The sequence below is a fragment of the Meleagris gallopavo genome, chromosome 9, assembly GCF_905368555.1.
Source record: "Meleagris gallopavo chromosome 9, MGAL_WU_HG_1.1, whole genome shotgun sequence".
Classification (NCBI taxonomy): Eukaryota; Metazoa; Chordata; class Aves; order Galliformes; family Phasianidae; genus Meleagris; species Meleagris gallopavo.
The window spans coordinates 5033863-5059150 of record NC_139412.1 but is presented as its reverse complement, the minus strand read 5'-3'; the positions used below and the strand labels follow the sequence as shown (position 1 = coordinate 5059150).

Genomic DNA, 25288 nt, shown 5'->3' with positions numbered 1-25288 from the left:
CTCAGTGTCAGTAGTTCAAGAGGACTGGTGCTGCCCTCCTGCTTGCAACTGCTGATGATTTGGGGTTTGGATGTGCCTACTCTTCACTACCAAAGAGGAAAGATGTTTTTTTCTGATTTTCAGTGAGAAATGAGGGCATCTTGCTCTTCACATATGGATGCTGCTTCTGCCCCATCCTCCTTCCCTGCCTTGGTTTTCTCCAAGTGTACCAAGCACCGTTCTGCACCATGGCTAGAGTTCTTGCTTATTCTGCTGCTCGAAGCAGGTTGTCACCAGTCTGCTCTTACTGTCTGCAGGTGATTGTGGACACCCCAACCAGCCCGGTAACCAGCGGCCTTCCGCTCTTCTTCGTGATCACTGTCACAGCCATCAAACAGGTACCAGCAGTAATTGGGAGAGGAAGATAACCTTCCTGTAGGCATGTTCTCGTGCTCTCTGGGATGTCTGGCAGAGTAAATAACCAACATGGGCTGGTAGAGTTTGGGAACCTGTTCTCAGAAGGTCTCTTCAAGAGACTGCATGCTGACTGTGGACGTTGGTGTATCTTGTTTGGCAGTGTAAAACATCCACCTTTGTGTATTGTTGAAAGCAAACTGCGGTGGTTAGTAAAAATAAGCACTGTGGCTGCCTCTCTAGGTCTGACTTTACTTGAGTTTTTCTTCTCTTTTTAGAAATGTTCTTGAACTCTTTGCAGAGTACAGAGATGTGCTCCAGATATAGCCAGTGCTCTGTTGCCTTGTTGGTAAATAGAAGGGACAGTTCAGTTCAAACTCAGCTAGCCTTGAAAATATGTAGTCCTCTTTCTTCCTGTAGTGTTGAAAGACCTCTTTTCTCCTATCACATGCAAATGTGCCACTCTGAATTTCCTCCACAGAAGCACTAAATAATGAGATAAGTTTCTTCTGCAGGGGCCAGAGAGGGAGAGCTAGAGTAAAATATGGATGAATGTTTTATTCTTTTAGTGAAGACTGAAGAGAAGAGACTTGTCCTGCGTTACCATAGGAAAGAGTCACAGAGTGCTAAGCATATTATTCATATTATCAGCCTGTTCTTGCCAACACTGAGAATAATAGAAACATGTTACAGTAATTTAGCTGCTTGTTGCATGCACTGCATATAGATTATTTTTCGTGTGTTATTTTAATCTGTTCTGAATCTGTCAAATATGCATATGAAGTTTTTAAAGTAAATTGATTCAGTCTGAGCTACTCTGGTTGATGTTTAGTCAGGCATGAAGGAGTTCTGAGGACTGTTTAACTTACTCTTTTTTTTTTTTTTTTTCCCCCTCTCTCCTTCTTTCTCCCTCCCAATGCATCTTATTTGATTAGTTTACTGCTCTATTATGGGTTTTGTTGCTTGTATTTGTGTGCAGGGGTACGAAGACTGGTTGAGACACAGAGCTGACAATGAAGTGAACAAGAGTAATGTCTTCATTATTGAAAATGCGAAGCAAGTGCAGAAAGAGAGCGAAAAAATCAAGGTAACCATGAATAGACAATTCAGATGTAGTTATCACCAGATGGGATGCTGGGGTCTCTGATATACTCTGATGCCTGCAGCAGGGATGTACTCTGGTCTCCCCGAGCTGCACAAGGTTTCTCTGACTTTTGCGTGAGCTGCTCTGAGAGTCCTTCCCAGTTAATAAGTGAAGCTTCCTTTGTTTGACTGCTTTTGAGAAGCTGTCTTGCAAAAGCTGTGCCTGTGCTGACAAATGACAGATCTGTCAGTGTTCCGCATTTGTCTGGGACAGGCAGTCCTCTTCTATTTCCAACTCTCCCAAGGACACCAGGAAAGCACACCGGCTTTTGACGTTAATTTATCACCCTGCACTTCAGATTAGTGCAGAGTCTCTGACTTCATCAAGATTCAGCAGAGAACTGAATAATAGTGGTGCTGCGTGGGCAGGCTGCCTTGGCACTGGGTGGGCTCTGATGCTGGGGCACCTGCATAGCAAGGGGCAGGCTGCTGGGGTTCTCAGCAGGCAGAGAGCTGATCCTTCGAGTATTTTGACTTTTGGTCTTGATCTTGAACACCCTGATTCCTCTTTTAGCCAAGGTGATTTCTTCTAGGCTTTGAGAGGAGCTAAATCTGTAAGCATCTAATAATATCAGAGAGGTTTTTTTCATTGAAATGTCTCTCTTCTTGCAGGTTGGAGACATAGTAGAAGTGAAAGCAGATGAGACCTTCCCCTGTGACTTGATATTTTTGGCCTCAAGTAGTACTGATGGGACCTGTTACGTCACTACAGCGAGTCTGGATGGCGAGTCAAATTTCAAGGTGATGGGGATGGATGGGCAGCACGCAACCAAAGCTAGTGCTTGTGCAGAGAGTATGTGTGTGTGTGTGTGTGGTGATTAATTGGAGGATGCTCCTGCAGCACCCGTCCCCACGGCCATGGCTATATTTAACATCTCCTCCCTCCGTCTGTTCATCCAGTGAGTCAGCAGCCAAGTGCTCTGTGGATTGTTTGTTTTCCTTTGTTTTCTTAAACAACCATTTCTGCTGGCACTGTCCCAAATTGATTCCATCTTTATCAGAACAAGTGTCTATAGCTAAACAGTGTCAATAAATTATTATAAGGCTTAGCTGCATTGTTGTCCATCCTAGGCAATGTGTACTGCTTTCCTGCTCCTATTGCGTGTGTTGAGATCTGATGCATACAGGTAAAGCAGCAGCTACAGCTGCTTGAGTTTGTAGTCTCTTTTCGGTACCTGCCAGCACTTCTGTTATTTAATGGACGTATTTTGGTGTGGTTTGGGACTTTCTGAGGCACTGTGTCTTGTTTGATTTGGGGAATTTCTCACCAGTGAGCAGAAAACTCCCGCTCTTTTTCGGTTGGGTTTTTTGATTTGTTTTTTGATTTGATTTTATTTGTGCTTTTCTTTTGTTGCTTTTTGTTTGTTTGCTCTCCTCTTCCCTGAATCAGAAGTGAAATTTGATATTAGCCTTGCTCAGGGTGAATCTCCTCTTTGGTGTGTTTCCTTTCATTATTTTCCTCCCTCTCTCCAAGGAAAAGAAATAATAAAATCACGTTGGTCACAAGACATGAGAATTTGTTCACAGCTGAATAGTTAGGCAGATATTAGCAACTGCAGTAGTAAGAATGGAAGTTACTTTGAAATTTCATGATGCTTTCCAGCACACTCTGAAGTTGGGGAATACCAGTGTTGATCTAACTGTATGGGATTTCCAGCTCGCCTCTTAATTGGTGGCTGTTAATTGGTGCTGATAATTTTTGTGTGAGCTGATGCAGTGTTGATGTACTGAGTGGTTGTACTAGTGAGGAGGAGTACAGCTTTGGAGTGGTGTCAGGCCAAAAGCAGATGTCCATGTTAAATAGGCAACTGCTTGTTAGTGTCAGATCTATTGTATGCAAGAGTTAAATTTTTCAGTCTTGGCTCTTAGAACCTGAGTTTCTAAGCAGAATGCTGTATTTCTATATTAAGCACTGTATTTTTCTTAGTTTGTGGATTCCTGTAGGTGAAGGGGAGCTGTCTCCTGTTTCTTGACAAAATTAAGGTGGAGGCTGAGTTGGAAGGTGCAGGAGGGAATAGAAAAACAAGTGCTGTTTGGGGAAACAGCTAAGATTAGGAACCAGGGTGTGCAGCAGAGCTAGGGTGAGGGAAGCACATGCAGGTACTCACAAAACCTCCTCCACACTGGTAGCAGTTGCCTACCTGTTGGATGTTTCTTAGTGCTTGTTAAGTCATGCATATAGGAAAACACACCTAGGAACTGGAGCGGTTATAAAATGGATTGTGGCAGGGTTCTGTCTTTGCAGCATGAATCTTCAGCTGTATGTTATCTCAAAGAGCATGTGTTTTCTAAATAGGCCGAGGGACTGTGGATGTAAAGATTGTGGGAGTGATTAGGAGGCTGCTTTGAAGCATCATTCAGTAATTGCACAGTGTCCATGGAGACATGAGCAGTGGATGCAAAGCTTGGCACGGGTGCCTGATGTGATATTGGGCATTGTGTGAACAGTTCTGGGCTGCTTCACAGGAGCTGTGATTTATAGCAGAAGTGTGTGTGCTTCCAGTACAAAAATCCAGGCAGGTCACCAGCATTCAGGTGGGTGTTTGTAGCATCACGACTGCGTGCCTCGTGGGAGGAACTGCTACACTGTGCACAATGAGAGGAACACAAATGAGTCGAGGAAGCTCGTTAATAAATTTGTTGATGAAGACGGATTTAAGGCAGCCTGTCGCACAGCCTGCAGTGGTTCAGATGCTCCGACAGCTCCTATAAATAGTGTTTGCAGGCAGTGCCCAGATCCTCGTGCAGTTCCTAGCTAATTGTGAGCGATGGAGCTTCACAGCACCTAAAAATAGCTTTGGGGCTGCCAGCGCTCAGCCTGCTCCCCAGCACTGGGGCTGCCCTCTCCTTACCCCAGGAGCATCCCAGGGATACTGGGTGAGGAGGGACCTGCCTGAGCTGTTCCCAGGGCTGCCACTGAGCTGATCCTCTTGTGTTTCTCCTCCCAGACTCACTACGCAGTGCGGGACACCACCGTGCTCTGCACGGATGAAGCCATAGACTCCCTCACAGCCACGATTGAGTGTGAGCAGCCACAGCCAGACCTCTACAAGTGAGTGTGGGCATCCTCACTGCTCCGGTGAGCTGCCTGTCCTGCAAAGCCTCAGCCTGATCAGTAGAAATAAGTCATAGTTCACTAAAGTGAGTGGTGTACATTCCAAGTAAAATGTGTTGGCTGAAACTGCTTCTAGGATTAGACTGTCTCGGTTGTTAAGCTCTTGGAAAAGGAGGTTTGCTGCTGTGTGTTTTAGTCCTTCATTCAAGTAGGCTGGGAGTGGCAACCAGAGGCACCTGGGCTGGGAGGGCTGTGCATTGACCCTTCCAAAGCCTTCACCTCTCAAGTGCATGAATTTCCATGTTAGTTCCCATCTCCTGATGATGCCCCTTGAGTGCATTTGTAGTACTCTTTTATAATATTATTGTGTTTGTAATACAGGATTCTCACGTATTTTTTAATTACAGATTTGTTGGAAGGATCATCATGTACAGAAGCAACCAAGAGCCTGTAGCCAGGTTAGTCTTGCAGCTCTCACTGCCCCCCTCAAAGATGCTGGGCATCCGAGTAGACATCTACATCACATTTCCATGATCTGGATCCCAGTGCTTCAGCATGCAGGGCCACTACATGTGTGGTGCATGTGAACTGGGGCATTTCCAGTCTCCTTCACTGATTGTCTTGAGCTCTGTTAGCTGAAAAAAGGGAAGCAGCTGAGGGTCACAGGTAGGACGTTCAAAGAGGAATAAAATTACATCTTGTATGGTGGTGCTGCTGATTGACTGTGCTGAAGGCATTTTCAATGCTTTTAAAACAGTTTTTACATAAGTACCAGGACTTGTTAGATCTGAACATTTGGCACTTATCCTTCCAAAACTTCACTGAGAATCCACCATTAAATTTGGAACTTTGAGCACCGAGGATAACTTGCATGAAATGAAATGGAAATAAAAGCATGTAAAAGGAAAAACAGGCAAAGTCACGCAGCATCCAATTTAAAGCTTAAATAAAGTGATCAACTCCTAAAAATCATCGGTTTAATTTTATAATTCATCTCTAGGATTTAAACTGTAAAGAACTTCAAGTGACATTGTATTATAACCTTTTATTTTTAGGTCTTTGGGTCCTGAAAACTTGTTGCTGAAAGGTGCTACCCTCAAAAATACCAAGAAGATCTATGGTGAACAGTTTTTAAAAATTATGATTATGTAAATAGATCAGATGAGCAACTACATTTGTCATTATTTATCATGAAATGTAGGGAGGAAAAGTACTTATCTGCAGGGCTCTGCAGTTGTTTTTGTACGCCAGCTGACTGCAGAGCTATGTTGATTGCAAAATTTGGGGGTGAAATGCGGAAGTGCTGCTTATATCTGCAGTGCTGCCAAGCTGTGCAGGTTGTGTTAATGCACCTAAGCAAGCTGTTCTTTGTGTCTGGGTTACAGAAGCAGGAAGCTGTTTCCAGCTCCTCTGTTAAATGCTTGTGCCAGAGTCACAGGTCTAGACACTGGTAATTTAGGATGAAAGCTGTTAGAGAAGACTGATCTTTTTTCTAATTGTGCACAATCCTTCGGCTGCTGGTCAGTGCTCAGGGATACGTGTAACTAAGGTTACTTAGCAGGCACTGAGCTTTCTGCAGAGCAGCCCCTGGGTAATGCCGATTTCTGGAGCTGGGAATCAAGTTCCATGTAAACACTGATGCCCTTGATGGCTCGGTGAAAGCTGGGTCCCTTATGGGTTGCGAGTCCCTGATGAGTTCTGCTTTAATCCTCTGCAGGAGTGGCGGTCTATACTGGAATGGAAACAAAAATGGCTTTGAACTACCAAGGGAAATCTCAGAAACGCTCTGCTGTGGAAAAGTGAGTACAGCAGGCAAAAACTGGTAAAAGCTGTGGCTTTCTTCATGGGTGATTTGCACAGAAATAATCCCCTAATCTGCCGCCTGTTGTTTCAGATGCTTTCTGATTTTCTGTGCAATCTGGGTGTTTGATTAAGCATATCTTTCAAGTAGCTGCATCATTTAGGAGGTTTTTTCTTAAAATAAAAACATGTAGGGAATATTAAGTTATATGAACTGACCCTGAATATTAGGACTGTCCAAAGCACTTGTTCTGTAATTCCCTTCTGAAAAGTAAGGAAGGCTTGTTCCTGCTTATTTGCATGATTTTTCTATGTGAAAGTAGTTGCAAGAATTTTAAAAATAAACCTATTTTTCAGATCTATCAACGCTTTCTTGATAGTGTACTTGTGCATCCTATTGAGCAAAGCTACTGTGTGCACGACTCTGAAATATGTCTGGCAGAGTAATCCATTTAACGATGAGCCTTGGTACAATGAAAAGACTAAAAAAGAAAGAGAGACGTTCAAGGTAAATGGATTTGTATTTCAGCACCTCCTCCGGCTGTATTTATTCTGACAGTTATATTTAATCTGATCACGTCTGCTGCCAGTCCTGTGATGCCTGCTTGCTCTTTGGAAGCGCTGTCACTTGCTGCAGTCTCTTCTGTTGTTTGTGTTTGTCTCCTGTCTTGATTACTACCTGCTTCTCCTGCTTGTGTGCAGTCAAGCTCTTAGCAAGGCTTGCACTAACTCCGCTCGCACGCTGCCGTCCCCATCAACCTGGGGGCAGGCGAATGCATGCAGGCTGCTGACAGCAGGAGGATAACATCGTTTCCACCGCACAGAGATATTACATAAATGCAGCAGCTGATTTAACCTGGATCCTTATCTGAACTTGAGCAATCTTTCAGCTTTGAGTAGATAAACTTAAATTGAGGCCATGTCAGCCAGGCTCTTAAACTTGCCGAGACGCATGCAGCCAAGCCTGAAAGAGTGAATGCGAGTGGGTGGGAATCAGCTGATGCAGTTGGTTGTTGAGTAGGACTTCGGGGATGTCACAGAATCAGTGCTTGACTGTTCTCAAACCACTTGCTGCAGATACCTGAGATGACAATCAGCTTGTAGCAGTATATTCTGAAAATGAACTTATGTACCTGAATAAAACGTAGATTTGGTCACTTGGAAGCAGCTCTGTGCGCTCTTCTGTTATACTCTCATATATCTGCAAATGGCAAGGAGATTTTCTACATCAGAGGAAAGTGCAGTCTTAACTGTATTCAGTTATTTTCAGAGGGCTTTTTTCTATTTAACATTTAAAGAAATGCTGTCTCCCTGAGTTATGCCTGACAAGCACAGACTGCATCTTCCTCTTGTCTTTCCATTGCAGGTGTTGCGGATGTTCACAGACTTCTTGTCCTTTATGGTCCTCTTCAATTTTATTATCCCAGTTTCCATGTACGTTACAGTAGAGATGCAGAAGTTCTTGGGCTCCTTCTTCATCTCTTGGGACAAAGAGATGTACGATGAAGAAATAAAAGAGGGAGCATTGGTGAACACCTCAGACCTGAACGAGGAGCTCGGACAGGTCAGAACAGGTTCTGTTTGCATCTGCTTTGAAAGACATCCCCGTGTTGGCAGGGGAGCAGCAGTGCAGGAGGAAAGGCAGAAGATTCTGCTGTAACCACCAGCATGCACACCGTTACTGTCCTCTCCTGCTGTGGTGGCTGGTGCTTCTGGTGGTGGTTTCTGTGCATCTGTATGTTTCAGAGCACTGATAGCTGTGAAAACCAACTCATGGGCCACTGCTGCTGGAGTAATGTTCTCCCTGATAACAAGCCTTGGTACGGCAGTCCCTTGCTGTCCCAGCAGTACAAGGCTTCGGCCAGACTGGTGGCACTTTGCATTTAGTGTGATTCTGCTCGCGGCATGAAGTGGGTAAGGTTATAAATAGTGTATGAAGGAGGAGGAACTGGGTCATGCCAATTGTTTCCATACTGGGGAATATCAAGCACAGCACTTAGTGTGTCAGGATGGTTTGCTTTCACCGCTTCAATTAAAAATTAAAAATTCTCTGTCTCTTCAAGTTTTAGCAAACACACCTACCCAGTCATTTCTCTGGGCATGCAGTGATGTGCTGCCATGCTGCTGCTGGCTTTGCTGGAGCAGTTATAGCTTCTCTTTCTGAGTGTGGGATATGTATAGTGCCTCCTGCTTCTTATTTTGCTTTTAAAAATACTGTCAGTTTGGAGTAGCAATTACGTGTGTACATAATATGGCACCAAGGAGGAAATCCCACAGGGGAGGCAACAGACCTTCAGCAGAAGCTGTATGAGCACTGGGAGCCAGAGCAAAGCAGCCAAGAAGTAGAATAGAGGAGAACAAAGGGCCTTGAAGGAAGTTTTAGAAGTCTTTGGGAGCTGCCTCCTGACAGCTGTGCAACGGATGGAAAGATGAAGGATGAGGGAAGTGGTAGAATGCCCAGTGGTGCCCACACAAGGCACCTGCATGCTTAGGAAAGCAGCAAAGAGTTGGCACAGATATATCAAAATGCCCCAGCCTTGCCGTTTTTGGAGGGCTGCTTCCACACATGGCCCTGCTGCAGTGATGGCTGCAGCAGTGCGGTGAGGTGGGCGTCTGCTCTTGTCTGCTCTCTTCTAGGTGGAGTTTGTCTTCACTGACAAAACGGGGACGCTGACGGAGAACAGCATGGAGTTCATTGAGTGCTGTATAGATGGGCACAAGTACAAGGACTGCATTTCGGAGGTTGATGGCTATTCACAGACTGACGGACCCCTAAAATACTATGGCAAAGCGGAAAAGGTGAGAAATCTGTCTTGATGTGCTTTGTTGGTGGCTCCAGGCTAGGGGTCAGTACGTGATCTATTACTGCTGAAGTGTTGTGGGGAGGGCACTGGATTTTTTTTGTTTTGAAATAGATACACACAGCAGGGGTAACCAGCTGCTCAGAGGGGATGGGATGCATGGCACAGAGCTGGTGACGGGCCTTTTCTCCATCCCTAGAGCCGAGAGGAGCTGTTCCTGCGAGCCCTCTGCCTGTGCCACACTGTTCGGATCAAACAAGCAGACCAGGTGGATGGGCTGATAGGACATCCTGAGTGCAAAAACACCTACATCTCCTCTTCCCCAGATGAAATCGCTTTGGTGAAAGGCGCTGAAAAGTAAGAATCTGATGGTGTTGTGTTTTGTTTTGTTTCTTGTAAATCTGCTGGAAATGCAGAGGACCATGTATGGAGCCTCCTGGCACTTTTGCAGTTGTGATGTCCAGCTCCCCAGGTTATGAGAGTGATAATAGCATGTCAGAGCTGGCTCTGCAAGCAGCTGCCCAAGCCTCTAGCTTGTCCTTGTTAACTTCTTACCTCTCCTCAGCAATACAGATCTTGAAATGAGAACTCTGTTAATGTGTAACACACGCCAATGGGTGCTCTCAATATTGTTCTGTCCTCTTGTTTATTGACAGGTATGGTTTCACTTTTCTAGGACTTGAAAATGATTTCATGAAAATCCGAAACCAAAAGAATGAAACTGAAATGTAAGTGCTACAGAGCCTGCTAGGAATATTGCTGCTAGGGGTTGAATGGACTTTGTTCAGCTTCATTTCACACGTGGGTTAATTAAGCTCAATCAATGTGGTGAACCAGGCAAGGTCAAAACTTCGCAGCAAGGGCTGTCAGACCGGTTACCGACCTGCACAGCCCCTGCTCCTTTGTACAGTGAGCAGGCTGAAGAGGGTTGCTATCAGTCCTGGGGAAGCCTTCAGGTCCCTTGAGTGTGTCCTGTTCCTTGCAGTCTCCTTCCTTCCCCAGAACCTTATGGGTAGCAGCTGCGCCTTCAAGCAGGGCACAGCCTAAGCAGTGTGATATGGCTCCCATTGCCCCTCCCAGATGGAAAATAATTTGGTTTTACCCTGTGCTCGCAGTTCCTGTGACATCCACGTGCGTGCAAAAAACTGGGAGTGAATTGCCTAACCCCAGTGCTCCCCTAATGTTTGCCCCCCAAGCAAGTTTCATTTCTCTGGATAGTCAGTGTGGAGCTGTCCTAAAGAGTTATTTTCCTTCTACTGAGCCTAAGCTCAATTTTTTTCCTTTTTAAAGGTATCAGCTTCTCCATACACTGAACTTTGACCCTGTCCGTCGCCGTATGAGTGTCATTGTGAGAACCACCTCAGGTACAGCTAAATGCACAAATATGAAACACACCTTCTTTGTTCATACCCTGAGTGTATGTAATGCCATGAGCTGTAACCCAGAGAATTGAGGCTGCTGGGTTTTCTGAGCTGTCTAGATGCATTAACACATTTTGTCCAGCCTTTTGCAGAAAGCTTGCTCAGGGACAGGTAGTGACGCTCAGAAGTCCAGCCCAATATCAAAGAATCTTTTGTATAGGTGTCAGACCACTTTTGGGTTGCTTCCAGAACCTCCTTCTTTCGTTCTGCCATACTTTTTCCTCTGTATCTTTTGCTGGTATTGAAGCCGATGTCCATTAAGCCTTTCTATGGCTTTTGGATGCTATAAACTATTTATAACTTTGCTTTTAGGAAAGCTGCTTCTCTTCTGTAAAGGAGCAGACTCCTCTGTTTTTCCAAGAGTGCAGCAAGAGGAAATCCAACAAATTAAAGTCCACGTGGACCGCAATGCTATGGTGAGCATGCAGTGGGGATATGGCTGGCTCTGTGCTCAGGAAAGTTGTATGCCAAAAATAGGGACGTGACCTCGCTTTGGAGGGAAGTACTGAAAATCCAAGTCACTCCTTATTGTTTTGAAGCCTGGTTTCTTTCCTTTTTTGTTTCTTTGACTTCCATGTTTATTTGACTTTTGATATACTTATATGGGTTTGATTGCAGTTGTGTCCCAGCATCTCCCGAGCAAGTTAAAAAAAGAGCACTAACAATAGCACACTGTTTGCTCTGGTGGGAGGAATCTTTGTGTCAGTTGTGATGTGCACGTGAAGGTGGAAGAGAAGCCTGTCCTGGGAGGCTGATCTGGCAATGGTAGTGTGGTGGGATGCCCCTTGTTTGGCTCTAGGTGTGGGGGCACTCAGTTGTCCCATCTGGGTGTAGGATCTCCGCTCTGGCCCTGCCCTTGGCTTCTGTCTGCTGTGCTACATGCATGTGTGTGTGCTCTGATGTGAAGAAGTTGCTGTGTGAACACAGATGTTGTCTTCTGACTTAAGCCAACTGTCGTTGTGGTCAGGATCAGTACTGACAAAGTGCTAACGGGAGATGTGCTGATCCTAATGTGGGGAGCTGCACAAAACAGGGTGTAAGGGCAGCTGTCTGCTTCTTTTTCCACCCCTACAAGGATGGCTACCGAACACTTTGTGTGGCATTCAAGGAACTAACTCAAAAGGAGTATGACAGGATTGACCGGCAGCTTAATGAAGCAAAGATGGCTCTGCAGGACAGGGAAGAAAAGATGGCAAAGGTCTTTGAAGACACAGAAGCAGACATGCACTTGATTGGGGCGACTGCTGTAGAAGACAGGTAAACAGACACCAGCACACAGACCAAGCACACTTTCTCCACAATCTTGTGTTGTGGTGAGCCCTTGCTTTCTTGTGTGAGCCGTGGTGAGATTCCTTTTCAGCCTGGGTTGGCATTCCCTTGGTTAGAGAACAGCCTGGGAGCAGTGGGAGGAAAAACTTGGAGCGTCCCTGTGAGAGCTGAGCAGCAGGGCAGGGGCCTGGAGCATCCAGGGCAATTAATTACTCTGTGATACAACCCCTTAAAATAGTGCCTAGCTATGTAAAAATCAGCTACTGTAGGAATTAGGATTTATTAGTGAAACCACAGAAGTACTCACACTTCTACAAAGTGAATGAATGCATGCAGCATCAATTTACATATCAAAACAAATTCAGTTTTGTGTGCTGTTACAGTAAGTGCATGTGTAAATTAACCTCTTATTCTTGACTCTTGGGTCTTGTAGTATAATGCAGTGATTTTTGTCTGCATGTAAAAAATTGGGATTGCTGAGCTCTAATCCTTATTCCTGTGGCAGTAGTCTCTTCAGAATGGGGACAATCAATTAACTTCTCTCTAGCTTACATTCCCTACCTGCAAAATAAGGATTGCTCAGGGGGCTTTGTGGATTAAGAGGCAGTGTTGGCCAAGCCTCTTTACACCCATGGAGTGCTGTATTTCAGAAACATGTTTCTGAGGTTCCTGCCTCAGGCCTGCAGGGAAGGGCTCCACAGCCTTCTCTGAGAGTCTCGTTTATCACAACACTCTTGAGTTGTGCACATAATGTAGAACTGCTCCAGGGTCATCTCGCTTCTGTCCAGTAGCGTGGTGGTGCTTCTGCATGCAGGGCTGTGTGCTAGCTCTTGGTGTGAAGGTGGCCTGGTGGCCAGGACGTGTGCAGTGCTGAGAGTCCATCCACTTTGGTGTCAGCCCAGCTTTGTGACTCCCTGCCTGGTGAACTGCTGGCTTGGGGATTTGGAGCATTGTTGGGATGAGAGAGGCTGGGGAATCGTTGATGTGCCACCACAGTAGTGTGGAGCTGCTCAGAGTCTGCCTTGCATCCAAAGCCAGCCTGAGCAGTGATATATATTTTTTTTCCTCTTTGCACTCAGGCTGCAGGAACAGTCAGCGGAGACGATCGAAGCTCTACATGCTGCTGGTATGAAGGTGTGGGTATTGACAGGGGACAAGATGGAGACTGCCAAGTCCACCTGCTATGCCTGCAGACTCTTCCAGACCAGCACCGAGCTGCTGGAGCTGACAGCCAGGGTGGTGGGTGAGAGCGAGAGGAAGGAGGACCGGCTGCACGAGCTGCTGATGGACTACCACAAAAGGCTGATCCAGGATGTTCCTAAACCCCGGGGTAGCCTGAAGAGGTGAGTGATGAGATCCAAGCCTGTGTCTGTTAGGAAACACGCTGCTTGCTGTCTCCTTTGCATTGCTTCTTTGCCTCATTATCTCTAGCGTTAGCTGGCTTTGAACTTAATTATGCAGCTCCCTTAGTGAAGGACGCGTGGTAAATCCAGGCTTTTTATGTCTAAGCCCCTCAGAAAGGATGAGGGAAAGATTACTACACAAGTAGTTCCTTTTCCACTGAGATGATATAAGCAGCTAGATTGACTTCTTAAAGTAACTGATTTTTTTCTTTCCAAATCTGTTCCTCGTTGTGCCACAGAAGTTGGACATTGAGTCAAGAATACGGCTTGATTATAGACGGCTCAACGCTGTCGCTGATACTCAATCCTTCTCAGGATTCCAGTTCTAGTCATTACAAAAACATATTTCTACAAATCTGCCTGAAGTGTACCGCAGTTCTGTGCTGCCGGATGGCTCCTCTGCAGAAAGCACAGGTATTTCCTTTTTTTTTCTTTCCCCCACTAACTGAAGCATGTCATTAAGTGGTATAATACACCTTTACTCCATAGGATGGACTTGACCTGATCTGTAGGTGGGCTTCAAAACCTGTAGTGAGACAACTTTGCAAATCACATCATATCTGGCTTCTTGTTTTTTGGGGGAGTCAGCTGCCATCACTGGGCAGCAGATGTCAAAGTTGAGCAAAAGGCTTCTGGAGAGATGTTGCAAAGCAGTTTGTTATTCCTCAGGGAGCAGGAAACAATGCGCCTGGCACAGGAATTCACGAACTCAAAATGCAGCAGTCTTGCTAGAACAGTCTGAGTTACAGATTTGCAAGGAAGATGAAGCAGGAAGACTTTTGGGGTAGCAAAAAAAGCCTTCAACAAGTTGTAGTCAACTATTCCTTTCATTAAAGACATTTTTTTGGAAGTAGCTGATAGATGTAACCACTGATTATTTCTGTATAACGGTGTGAGGCTACATTTCCTGCAGTGCTGCTTTAAATAAAGCTTACTCATCTTGATCAGCTAGGACTTCCCCAGGCTATGTATTAGCCTTGTCTGAACTTCAGACCATTATGGAAACACACCAGTCTTTCAATTATGAATATAAAACCTTTCTTATATATGCTTGCAGGAAGCCACAAACCCAAGCCAATTAGGAATAAACAAAACCCATTTGTTCTTTTTTTTTCCTTTCCAACACTGTAGTCCACGATTTCCTCACACCAGCTGATGATAAAGGATGATTAAACAGTGCATTTTTAGCCCTGTTCCAGGGTGTGATTGTCTTCCACACAAAATGCGTGAGAGGCCACATCTGTGTGAGCGAGCAGGGTCTGATGGGGGGAAGGAGAGGCAACTGCTGGGAGTAATTTGTTTCTAAATGCTGTCCTTCAGCCCTGTGAAGCTGGGCCTTGGCTTTTCCTCTGGTTGATGTTGCAAGGGAAGTAGTGAGGGTGTTGATTAATCTGAACTCTTATTTTGCTGCCACAGAGCTAGGTTACTTGTTCAGGAGTATCTGGGGAGTTGCAGAGATCTCTGGAGGTGGAGTATTTTTCAGCGTGGGTTTTTCTGGTTTATTTTCCACTGAACTTTTGGTTTGTGCTGCTATCCTGTTTTAAATCTTTAGATTGTGCGAATGGTGAAGAACACAAAAGGGAGCCCAATAACACTATCAGTAGGGGACGGTGCGAATGATGTTAGTATGATTTTGGAAGCACATGTTGGAATAGGTAAGACCCCCGATACACCCATCTGATACCTGGGGCTTCTGTCAGTCTGTGTTGCTTACGTTCACTGTTGTAGCTGATCACACGTGGCTGAACCAATCCCACTTGACAGATGGGGAAGTCACCTGCTGCGTTCAGAGGGCTTTTGGTCCAGATCAGTGCTTGGGATCATGGTAGGCTGCTGCCCTTTGATAGGCACGTGCTCTTTGTCTTTACCATGTGGTTAACTGCAGATTGCTTCTTACACTTCAGTTCCCGTTGGTGAAACAATGGGGTTTTCTGCTGTCCTCTGTGCAAACAAAGGTTGATTCTATCTTAAATGAAACAGGTAACTTCCTCTGACCTTTGCTTCACTATTAAATCCAGTGCTGAGAGTTTCGGTGGGATTGTACCTACTCATCTCAGCTGAGCTGAAGCTGGCATTTGTCCTTTACCCAAGTATGTGCAGGAGCCTGGCAGCTCTGATTGCAGCTGCAGCGTGTGCATCTTCCTGATGCTGGGCTGTGCTGTGCCTGCCCTGCCCAAATGCCTGATGTCAGGCTGGAAAACTGCTGAATTTCATATCTAAATTTCTGCAGATTGTTGTCAGGGATTGTAGAAGTACTGACAGTTTTTCAAATACCACTGAAGAGGGATGTCCTTTCTTTTCTAACCACTCTCTTTATTTTTGACTGTTGGAAATGGCACGTTAGCCTCTAATGAATAGAATCCTTCACTGTAGTTAATTTGGATGTGGTTTTTGAGTGAACAAAACCGGCTTTCTTGAGCTTTGCTCTGAGGGGGATCTCTTAGGAGGCTGAGCTTCTGCAGTGTAATAACCACACTGCTAGATGTGGGCAGGCCTGGGGGAAACCTTATCTTTTATCAGGTTTATCTGAGATGCTCGTCACCACATGCTCCTACGTAAGAACTCAGCTAGCAAGCTAAGTTCAGCTTAAAAACTCCAGAGGAGTGTCTGATTGTCACAGAGCCAAGGCCACACCAAAATCTTGCAGAGCTTTAGTGTTGCTCTCCCAGTGGCTCCCAGGGTCAGTCCCAGTGGCTGGGTACACAGGGTGACAAGGACATGTCTAAAGTGTAAAAGTCTTACAAAACCACGAAGGAGATACGGCCTTTGTCATGGCCTGAAGCATTCAATTATGTGACCAAATTTCACAAGTAGCATCAGTATAAATTTCAGTCCTTGCCTTGCTTTTGTCTCCAGGTATAAAAGGCAAAGAAGGACGTCAGGCTGCAAGAAACAGTGACTATGCTGTTCCAAAGTTCAAACACTTACGAAAATTGCTACTAGCTCATGGGCATTTATATTATGTGAGAATAGCACACCTTGTACAGTATTTCTTCTATAAGGTAAGGATGTGTGTTCAGCTCATTATTTTTGTTTTCACTGTGGGCTTCTCTGACAATAGAAATAGTGTAAAACAGAGAGATGATGTATAGGATACTCTGTTTTGTTCATCTTGGGGTGGGTGTGTGTCTCCCGTGTGCCTGTTAATTGAAAGCCCTATATATAGCAGAATGTGAGAGCATGATTTTCTTCCCTTGTCTTCTGCTGATGCTAGAAGCTTACTGGAACAGTGTAGAGCTCGGTAGAAAACAGTGTCCTGCTTTATCTGATAGTACAATATCAGAAAATACTATCTGAAAATGGGAAAAATTATTGGATTTAGAGTGAAAAGTCAAGCATTCACTAAACTCACGAATGCTTCCCTGCTAACCTTTCTTTTTTCATTTTTCTAGAACCTTTGCTTCATATTACCACAATTTTTATACCAGTTCTTCTGTGGATTCTCACAGCAGGTAACTTCCAGTAATGTGTCTAAAAAGACTGGATAAAAAGCCAGTTAGACAGCAAGGCTTCCTAGCAGAAGCTTGACTTTTGGTCATCCCTTCCCCTCCTCATCTTTCTTTGGATGACAGTAGGAATTGACCTCCTTGCTCAGAACCATGTTTTTGAGACTTGCAATTAAATACAAATAAATAAATTTACTTTCCCATCCATGACCCATTTTTGTTGCTTAAACATGAATGGAGACCTTCCCAAAGTATCAGGGAGGTGTCATAGCTGGTTTGCCAGCACCTAATTTTGCTACTTATACTCTGGAAAGTCTTTCAAAGACTTCCTGATCTTCTCTCATCTGCTGCATTTCCCTATACTAAAAATGTCTTTCAAAAAGAAGAACAGTTTCTTCTTTTGCAACATCCTTTAGATAAGACACATGATGAGTGTCATCACTTAGTCCAGATGAGCGTCAGAAGGACTGACCTCTGTGACAGGTGGGCTCAGGTGCTTGGAGACAGTAGCTGTGGCATTTGTTTGCTTCTGTTCTTTTCTGTCTGCTTGGTCGTAAAAGCGTAAGAGTTTGTTCTCTGCCTGTCTCAGCAAAACCACTTTTTTATTTAAAAAAAAAAAAGAAAGAAAAACTATAGTTCCTCTTAAAAAAAAAAGTCTTTAGAAAGTCACAAGAGACATCAAGGTATTAATAGAAACAGCAGCACAAGAGCAGCTACAGAAAAGCTGCAGTAACGGCTGTTTTATGACGTTGTTCTGGAGGTCATGCTGGAGCCCAGACAGGCACAGAGCATGACCCACATCTGTGACAAAGGGATGAGTCAATGGGGTGGGTACAGAGACAAGGGCTGGAAACTGCACATCTGTCTCTGGGAAGGCTTTTCAAGTGGAATTTATCTCATTTTACCCTTTCTTTTCAGCCACTGTACGACGCTGCTTACCTTACCATGTACAACATCTGTTTCACATCTCTCCCCATCCTGGCTTACAGCCTCCTGGAGCAGCACATCACCATTGACACGCTGACCTCAGATCCACAGCTGTATATGTAAGTCGCGAGGGGCTGAGTGGGGCCTCAGTACACTTTAAGCTTTGTTGGTGCAGGACACAATCCATTGGGGTGCTTTGAGCCAGTGTACCTGCCCTGTGATAGGGACAGGGTAGCTGTGGAACTGCAGAAAGGCTGTTTATATCCCCAGTGCTTCGTGTTAGAGCTGAGCAGTGTCCTATGTATTGCCTATTTCTGTTTACGCTCTTTACTGGTATCTGGTCCAGCAAATTGTACTTCTGTCTGTGTAAAGAAAAAGCAAACTGCAGATGGAATTCTGCGTCCACAGGTAAAAGCAAGCTGCAAGTCTGGCAAGAGCATTCATTTGTGTTAGCTCTGAGCTGGGCAGTGTGAGCCAAGCACTTCCTGGAGCACGTAATGGATGGAGGGGAGATCTAGCTTTGAGAAGAAAAGAGATCTGTTCGTTTACAGGAAGGTGAATACTGCTGAAGTCCAGCTCAGGCAGGCAGTTCCTCAGCTTGTGTAGGTGGATAAATGCCCCAAAAGCCAAATCCTCATTTCAGAACATGAGAGCTGAGAACTCTGTTCTCATAATTACCTCCACATTGCCATGGATAGCACTGTGTAAGAAGAGATGGTCTTCATCTCTTGTGCTGGCATATTTCTTTCCTTCCTTGGTTGCAACTTGGGGTATTCCTGACCTCCTATGAGACCCCAGATGCTTCCAATTTCCCCCCCCCTTTCCATGCACATACCTGGTGCACTCATTCAGGCAGCAAGTGTCTAAAGGTATTATTTCTGAAGTATCTGTTCAGCTCTATGGTTAAACTTCTGAGCTCCTCCAGTCATGTAACAAAATGCATGTATTTTCAAATACATTTGTAATTGAATCTTGTGCAGCACAGACCAATAATAGCAGGCTCCTGTGCTCTCACCTGCAGGCTGTCTGATCACTGGGGTATGTGAATTGAGGGAAAACAGATTAATTGTGCATTTAGATAACTTCACTTTGAATATTCATGACTTTTCATGTGCTGCTGAATACAGAATGACTGCTGTGCCTCTGCTGTATAAATGCTGAGTTGCTGCAGTGCAGATCTCTCATCTGAGGCACAGTAAAAGCCTGTTTACGATGAGTGCTGCAGGACATAAATGGGAATGCAAAATGATTGCATTGAACAGGTTCTTTGCATTTTCCCTTCTTGCAAAAAATAGCTCTTAGTAAGGAGCACAGACAAATCAGACTGATCCCTAAGTACAGTATGTTAGAGAATTGTCACTGCAGTACAAGGGATTCCCGTAGGGTTTTGCTTTCGAAACTGTATTTACAGAAGCTCAGCACCACGCCTGCTTTCAGAGTGCATCTTGCTGCAGACAGGACAGTTGTAGTTAGGAAGACAAAATGAGAAGAGAGGATTTTTGGTTTTGCTATAAACGTGCTTTCATCCCTCATCAATCCTCAGATTTTAAGGAGGACTGTCTGAAAAGACAGTGATGCAAGGTGCAGGGAGCTGCTGCTGCCTGCAGCCAGATCTCACTCCTGTGCTCAGCCAGGAGCCTCCTGCTAAACCCCCATGCTAAAACCCACGGAGTGATTCAGGGGGTTATTTTCAGCCTATGCAGAAAAAACACCAGGAATGAGATTTGCAGAGCTTTCCCAAAAAAGTTTGTTTGTGGGCTCAACAAAAAGAGGAAGCGTACCACAGATTCACCACATCTCATATGTTTCTTCAGCATAGCCGTGGCTTTGAAATTCAGAAGTTAAGTATGGAAGGGCTGAAGAAGCACAGTAGCTATGGAAAAGGCATGGGGCAGCATTTTGCTAAGCTCAGACAGGGCTGGGATTTTGTCTGCGTCATATACAGAAGGATAAAAAATAATAATCTCTTGAATATCTTCTGATTATATATTTTTTTTAAATGATCAGCAGCCACTCAGAGCAGATGTTGTTTATGTCCTGCGTGCTGGCAGATAGTTGGGTGTTTTACCTCTTTGTTTCCTGCAGCAACGCCCAAATCAAACCCACAGAAACGCAGGGCTTTGCAGCAGGTCCCACGTGACAGTGATTTTCTTGTTCTTGCTTTCTTGGCAGGAAAGTTTCTGACAACGCCATGCTGCAGTGGAGGCCTTTTTTGTACTGGACCTTCCTGGGCGCCTTTGAAGGACTTGTGTTTTTCTTTGGGGTTTATTTTCTTTTTCAAAATTCATCGTTGGAAGATAATGGAAAGGTAACAACACGTCCTCCCCCAAAAAAGAGAAGGCTGTGTGTTTCTTTTGTGCCCTGCCTCTCTTATCTGCCTGACAGCAAATATCTACATGCTTAAGCTGTGCGATGTGTCCGGCGGTGTAGCATTGCTTATGGAGTGATTCTGCAGCAAGTGCTTGAAACGTTTTCCAAATCACCATGGCAACAGTGCAGCAGTGGTTGTGCTCTCTAAGTACAAGAACTGGTCTTACAGCCGATTCATGCTGCCTGGTGCTTTGCCCAGGGCAAGGCATCAATGCAGCCGTACACACAGTGTTCTGTGCTGTCCTGGGACACCTTCTACCAAAGGGAGGTGTTAGCAGGGCTCAGCTGATGGAGACCTTCTTGACACCATCACTCGTGAGCCTTGAAAACACCCCAGCTTTTGTTCTTTTAGGGGACAGCACATGGAGGAAAGCTGAGAATAGCACGTGTTGCATCAGTACCGACGTTCGTGGCCCCAGCTATGTGTAGTCATGCTCTTGTGTCGTAGATGCCATGCCTTTCTGTATTTATAGCCATTCTGGTTGCGTATGAATAGAACATGTAAGCCCCGGTGTGTTCTACAGATGCCTTGAGAGGCCAGGTCTGTGTGGCACTCACATAAGCCCTGTGGTTTTGTCCTGTTTTGTAAACACTTATGCTTGTAAGAACTGCTACCAGCAATTGTTCATAATATCCATGTATGTTTGATTGACTCCTTTTTCGCTCCTATTGACTTTTTTTTTTTTTTTTGCGTTTTTTAAAAACTTTTACATTTCACTTTCTGTTTTAATGTATGCATTCAGATCTTGACAGCCTTTGGTAAGCATCTGTCCCATTCGTTGCCATCATTTGGATTTATATACAGTATCTGCTTTTCTTTGTTGTGCATAGTCACTAGTATCCACAAACCAAATGCATTCTCATACAGAGAATTACCCATTGGTGCATTCTGCAACTGGGACTGGCCCAGCACAATCAGTAGAGGTGCTGCGGTGGTTTTGTGTTACGAGAAAGCAGAAACTGAGTAAATTACCAAGAAATCATGAATTACAGGTGGTCCCAATGACTTGTGTTCTCGATCAACATTGCTGTTAGTAGGAGGTTGTGTCTGTCGCTGTCACAACGCCGGTCACTTGTCTGTGGTAGTGCATGGCACAGGGTTAGTGTAGCCAAGTCCTGAGTAGCAGTCACGCCATTCCTCTGTCCCCTCTGCTCCCTGCTTGCACTGTGTCATCATTCCTTTCTGTTCTTCTCAAGCAAAGTGTGTAGGAGCACACGTGACAACACACTGTGTCTTCCAGGTTTTTGGAAACTGGACCTTTGGGACGATCGTTTTCACTGTGCTGGTGTTCACCGTCACTCTCAAGGTTAGATTCTGCCCTTCTTCTCCAGTCACTTGTTTTTGCAGGTGTTCTTGAATGTGTGCTAAATACCCTGTGTGGTAAATATGTTGAAGATGCTTTTATGAATACCTTTCCTCCCAACACTTCCATCTTCTGTTTGCCATACACGCACGACGTAAGTGGCTTATTGACTGTTGGGTTATTGACCATGCAGAGTGTGCTTATACACAAGTACTTATGTTCTGCTAAATTATTTGCATATTTTTTGCCTTCTTGGTTGCAGTTGACTATATTTCGCTTGGTTTTAAGCTTGAGAATGAGGAGACAATCAACCAAGTATTTGGGTTTGCCCACCTTGTTTCAGCTGCTGCTCTGCACTGTGGGGATCAGAAAAGTACATTTGTCAAACAAACATAGCAAAACTGCTTTGTTTCATGGAGCTTTCCAGAATGGACAGTTTGCATCAGACCTTACAAAAGATGTTTTATGTTTGGTTCAGGACAGCAGGTGGTGGCAGAAGGCAATTGCAATGACTGCAACCTTTACACAGTCCTTCTAGCATCAGAGGTTGCATCAAGTTTATTCTGTTAAAAACTCTCAGCTGCAATTAGAAACTGTTTCCCTGTCGCTAATTTGCCAGTCTGTAGGTATTGAAAATATTTCCCTGGTGTACATATGCAGAGAGGTGGCTGACTGGAAGATTTCAGCCTTACTGTGAAAGGAAACATGGGTACAGTTGAATACGTGCTGCTTCTAATGCCTGTTCTGCCTGGTGTTGTTTTTTTGTTCTACTTACACAGCTAGCTTTAGACACTCGATTCTGGACGTGGATGAACCACTTTGTGATCTGGGGCTCCCTTGCCTTCTATGTGTTTTTCTCGTTCTTTTGGGGAGGAGTCATTTGGCAAGTATCTTTTCCTTCTGTGGTACTTTCTTAGGGGATGCCCATCACCTTCTTTGCGAGGAACGTGACTGCAGCTCCCCTCATTTTGTCTGTCAGAAGATTTATAGAGATGTCAGAGTGTTTGCGACCATGATGAGCACGTGTTGATATTGAGTGTCAGTCACAGCAGATAATAGTGATAGGCAATGAGGATTGGGTTTTTTTACATCATCAGATGGCATATTCTGGTGCTGCCATGGTGGAGAGAAACCTGGTGATACGAAAAGAAGGAACAGAAGAGGAGAAAGAAAAATGGAGCATGTGAGCTATGGCAGCAAGCATTGTATAAGACTGAAAGGTGGATGGGTCAGGGAGGAGGAGGTAGCAGTGGCCTTAGAAACTCGGAAAAGGCAATTTGCTGTTGAGAGAGGTCTTGAAAATTGGCGGTGAAGGTGGGTCAGGGCTTCATAGGAGGGCTGAGACCAGCAGTTCGTAGTGGTTGGCTGGGGAGGAGAAAAAAGCCACAGGGAGGAACAGTAGCTAGGCTGAGAAGTAGGGTGAAGAGTCTGTATGGAGAAGCATTAGAGCAGTCCCGGGAGGCTGCTGACAGCCCTCCAGAATCAGCACAGCTGGGAGCAGGAGATGGATGGGGAGCAGAGCGGGCAGCCTGTGCCTGTCTGTGTTTGGCAGGGAGGCATTAGTGCCAGCACCTTGATCCCAGCCTGACCTAGTTGGGAAACACGTGGGGCTGATGGTATTAACCACAATCTATTTGTATCCTTTCTTTTTCAGGCCTTTCTTGAAACAACAAAGAATGTATTTTGTATTTGCTCATATGCTGACTTCTGTTTCCACGTGGCTGGCAATAATTCTGCTGATCTTTATCAGCCTTTTCCCAGAAATTCTTCTAATAGTTTTTAAAAGTATAAAAGAGAGAAGTCATCAGGTAAGGAACAAGATGAAATATTGCACAGTGTTTTTACAGAGGCCTCTTCTATTAAGCACCAGATGAACTGTGTGCCATTCATGTCTCAAGGATGGCTTTCTAGAGTCTCATGTTGCTCGTTCACGTGCCAGAGATGTCAAGAAGTTCATGTAAAAATACTGCCTAGATCTCTAGCAAAGAGACTCTACGAGTGCCTTTCTTTAGTTGTGTAGACTGGATGGAGAACTGCTGTCTGCACAGTATCCCTTTACCAACCCAATCTGATCCAAACCACTGTGTTGAGTACCGAAACAAGCTGCTTGTTTTTATGTCAGTATACCCAAGACGTTCACTATGGCTGTATCCTGCAGGTGCCAGGGGGAAGCTGGTCAGGGAGGTGCCCACCCCCTAATGACCCAGTCCCCATCCCTTGGGCAGCATCCCCAGGTAGCAGCATCCCTGCAGACCCATCCCCAGGCAGCACCTGCTCCCCCCAGCCATGCCCCTGTCGCTCTGTCCGCTCGCCTCCCTCCTGCACCTCTCCCTGCTGTGGTTCCAGCAAGTTCTGCATTGGGTGCTGCCTGCCAGTGCTGGCCTCCAGGCACTGCATTTCCCTGGGCAGTGGCAGAGCAGGCCCAGCAGTGTGGCTGCAGGGGGTTCTGCTGCTTCTGGCCACGTGCCTCCTCTGTTACTTCTGCTTCTTTTATACGTTTTAATCAAGCTTATCTTTTCTAAATATCCAATGAAATCATAAAGTTTCTTTTTCCCTCATAATCTTTGAAGTACAACTTTGGCACAGTATCAGTGAAGTAAAATATGTATCTGCAAGACCGCAAACACCACCACCTGAACTACTGAATTTGAGAGCAATACAGATGGTAAAACAACTGTAGCTAAATTCTTCCCAGCTCCATGCTATTTCTCCCTTCCTCTTAAGTACAGTTCAGTAGTATCTGAATTGACAGTTTCTAAGTTGGGCAGGATGGGGATGACTTGCTGTCAGCTGCAGCCATAGGGCAGTTTGAGGTCTCTGTCCCAGAAGGGGAATCTGTGGATTACTGAGACCCAGCTAGCTCTTAGAGGCCCATTTTTGCTTCCAGCTCTTATCCAGATCCATTCCCAGTTATAATACTTGCTTTTGAGAGTGCTTTAAATGTGTTAAAAAAGGCTCTTGTGAAATCGTTTTGTAAATCAACAGTAAGTGTCAACTAGAAAAGTCTCTTCGTATGTGCATACTAAAGTAAAGGCAGGCTGAGCCTTATTTAAATGTACATTTCAAGTGAGAGCTTTACAAAATGCCTGGAGCAGATGCCAGCTCTAGATGTCTGTGTCAGCTGTCAGATACCAAGCTCAGCTGCACAGGTAGGGGGTTTTAAATCAAGACCCTTTTTGAGAATCCTAACTGTAACACTGGAAAACAAATACCAGTTTCCCAAGGGGAACCTTCAGTGAAAAGCCAGATCAGTGCACTCATTTGGCTTCATGAGCCCACACCTTGGGAGCTCAGGTCCCCATGGGGAGGAGGGCATGGACCGAAGCCAGGTTGTAGAGCTTGCCCTTAAACTGTAGGGGACTGGGTTTTCTGTATGACAGTGCCAGCTTTGCTCACTCTTAATTAAATTTTCTATGTGGAAATGTTTTGGGGTTTTTTTTGTTGTTGTTGTTGTTGTTGTTGTTTTGTTTGTTTTTGACTGCAAAGCGCATTCTTATTTTCTTTGGTTTCTGCCTTTCTCTGTCTTGTACTGCAATTTTCTGCCTTTTGTGCTGTTGTGAACTAGGTAACGAAGCGCCTTCCTTCCTCAGGAACATCCACTATCTTCATGCTTTCTCAAACTTCCAGCAACCACAGCTTTTCTTGGAGTGAATAAGGTGATTTCCCCTCTGAGCCAGTATGTGCTGCTTACTCTTCTGCTTCCTCCTAATGCATCGCTGCTGAAAAACCTGTGTTTAGATTTGCTCACCTGGCAAGAGCTTGCTTTCTCTCCCACACCTACTGCTTTCATTTAAATCTTTTGCTCAAGTGTTTTGTCTGTCTCCCCCCCTTGGTCCCTTCTGTGGGTGCACACCAGCTGGGCTGAGCTGCTCATGCCCAGCACCTGCAACATGGGTGCAGGTGGTGCTTCCATGCCCAGCGTCCCCAGGGTGCTCAGGGATCCACAGGCAGGCATT

General features: G+C 45.1%; 1 protein-coding gene across 7 annotated transcripts in view; it reads left to right on the top strand.

Annotated features, from left to right (window-relative positions):
* Positions 1-25288, top strand: part of ATP11C (ATPase phospholipid transporting 11C (ATP11C blood group)) — a 50826-nt gene that overhangs the window by 20726 nt on the left and 4812 nt on the right. For 5 of the 7 annotated variants that reach the window (XM_085230511.1, XM_010715223.2, XM_085230509.1 and 2 more), the window contains exons 4-28: positions 297-377; positions 1373-1480; positions 2149-2277; positions 4485-4588; positions 4999-5049; positions 5647-5711; positions 6309-6390; positions 6749-6899; positions 7758-7955; positions 9029-9190; positions 9392-9549; positions 9849-9920; positions 10483-10556; positions 10926-11029; positions 11689-11870; positions 12962-13225; positions 13525-13699; positions 14838-14940; positions 16142-16287; positions 16678-16737; positions 17650-17777; positions 19831-19966; positions 21270-21335; positions 22112-22215; positions 22987-23140. In XM_085230511.1, the coding sequence (XP_085086637.1) occupies positions 297-377; positions 1373-1480; positions 2149-2277; positions 4485-4588; positions 4999-5049; positions 5647-5711; positions 6309-6390; positions 6749-6899; positions 7758-7955; positions 9029-9190; positions 9392-9549; positions 9849-9920; positions 10483-10556; positions 10926-11029; positions 11689-11870; positions 12962-13225; positions 13525-13699; positions 14838-14940; positions 16142-16287; positions 16678-16737; positions 17650-17777; positions 19831-19966; positions 21270-21335; positions 22112-22215; positions 22987-23140 (3057 nt within the window). Of the gene's footprint in view, positions 1-296; positions 378-1372; positions 1481-2148; positions 2278-4484; positions 4589-4998; positions 5050-5646; positions 5712-6308; positions 6391-6748; positions 6900-7757; positions 7956-9028; positions 9191-9391; positions 9550-9848; positions 9921-10482; positions 10557-10925; positions 11030-11688; positions 11871-12961; positions 13226-13524; positions 13700-14837; positions 14941-16141; positions 16288-16677; positions 16738-17649; positions 17778-19830; positions 19967-21269; positions 21336-22111; positions 22216-22986; positions 23141-24897; positions 24989-25288 lie in introns of all 7 variants that reach the window. The other 2 variants (XM_085230510.1, XM_085230512.1) reach the window with 2 other exon arrangements.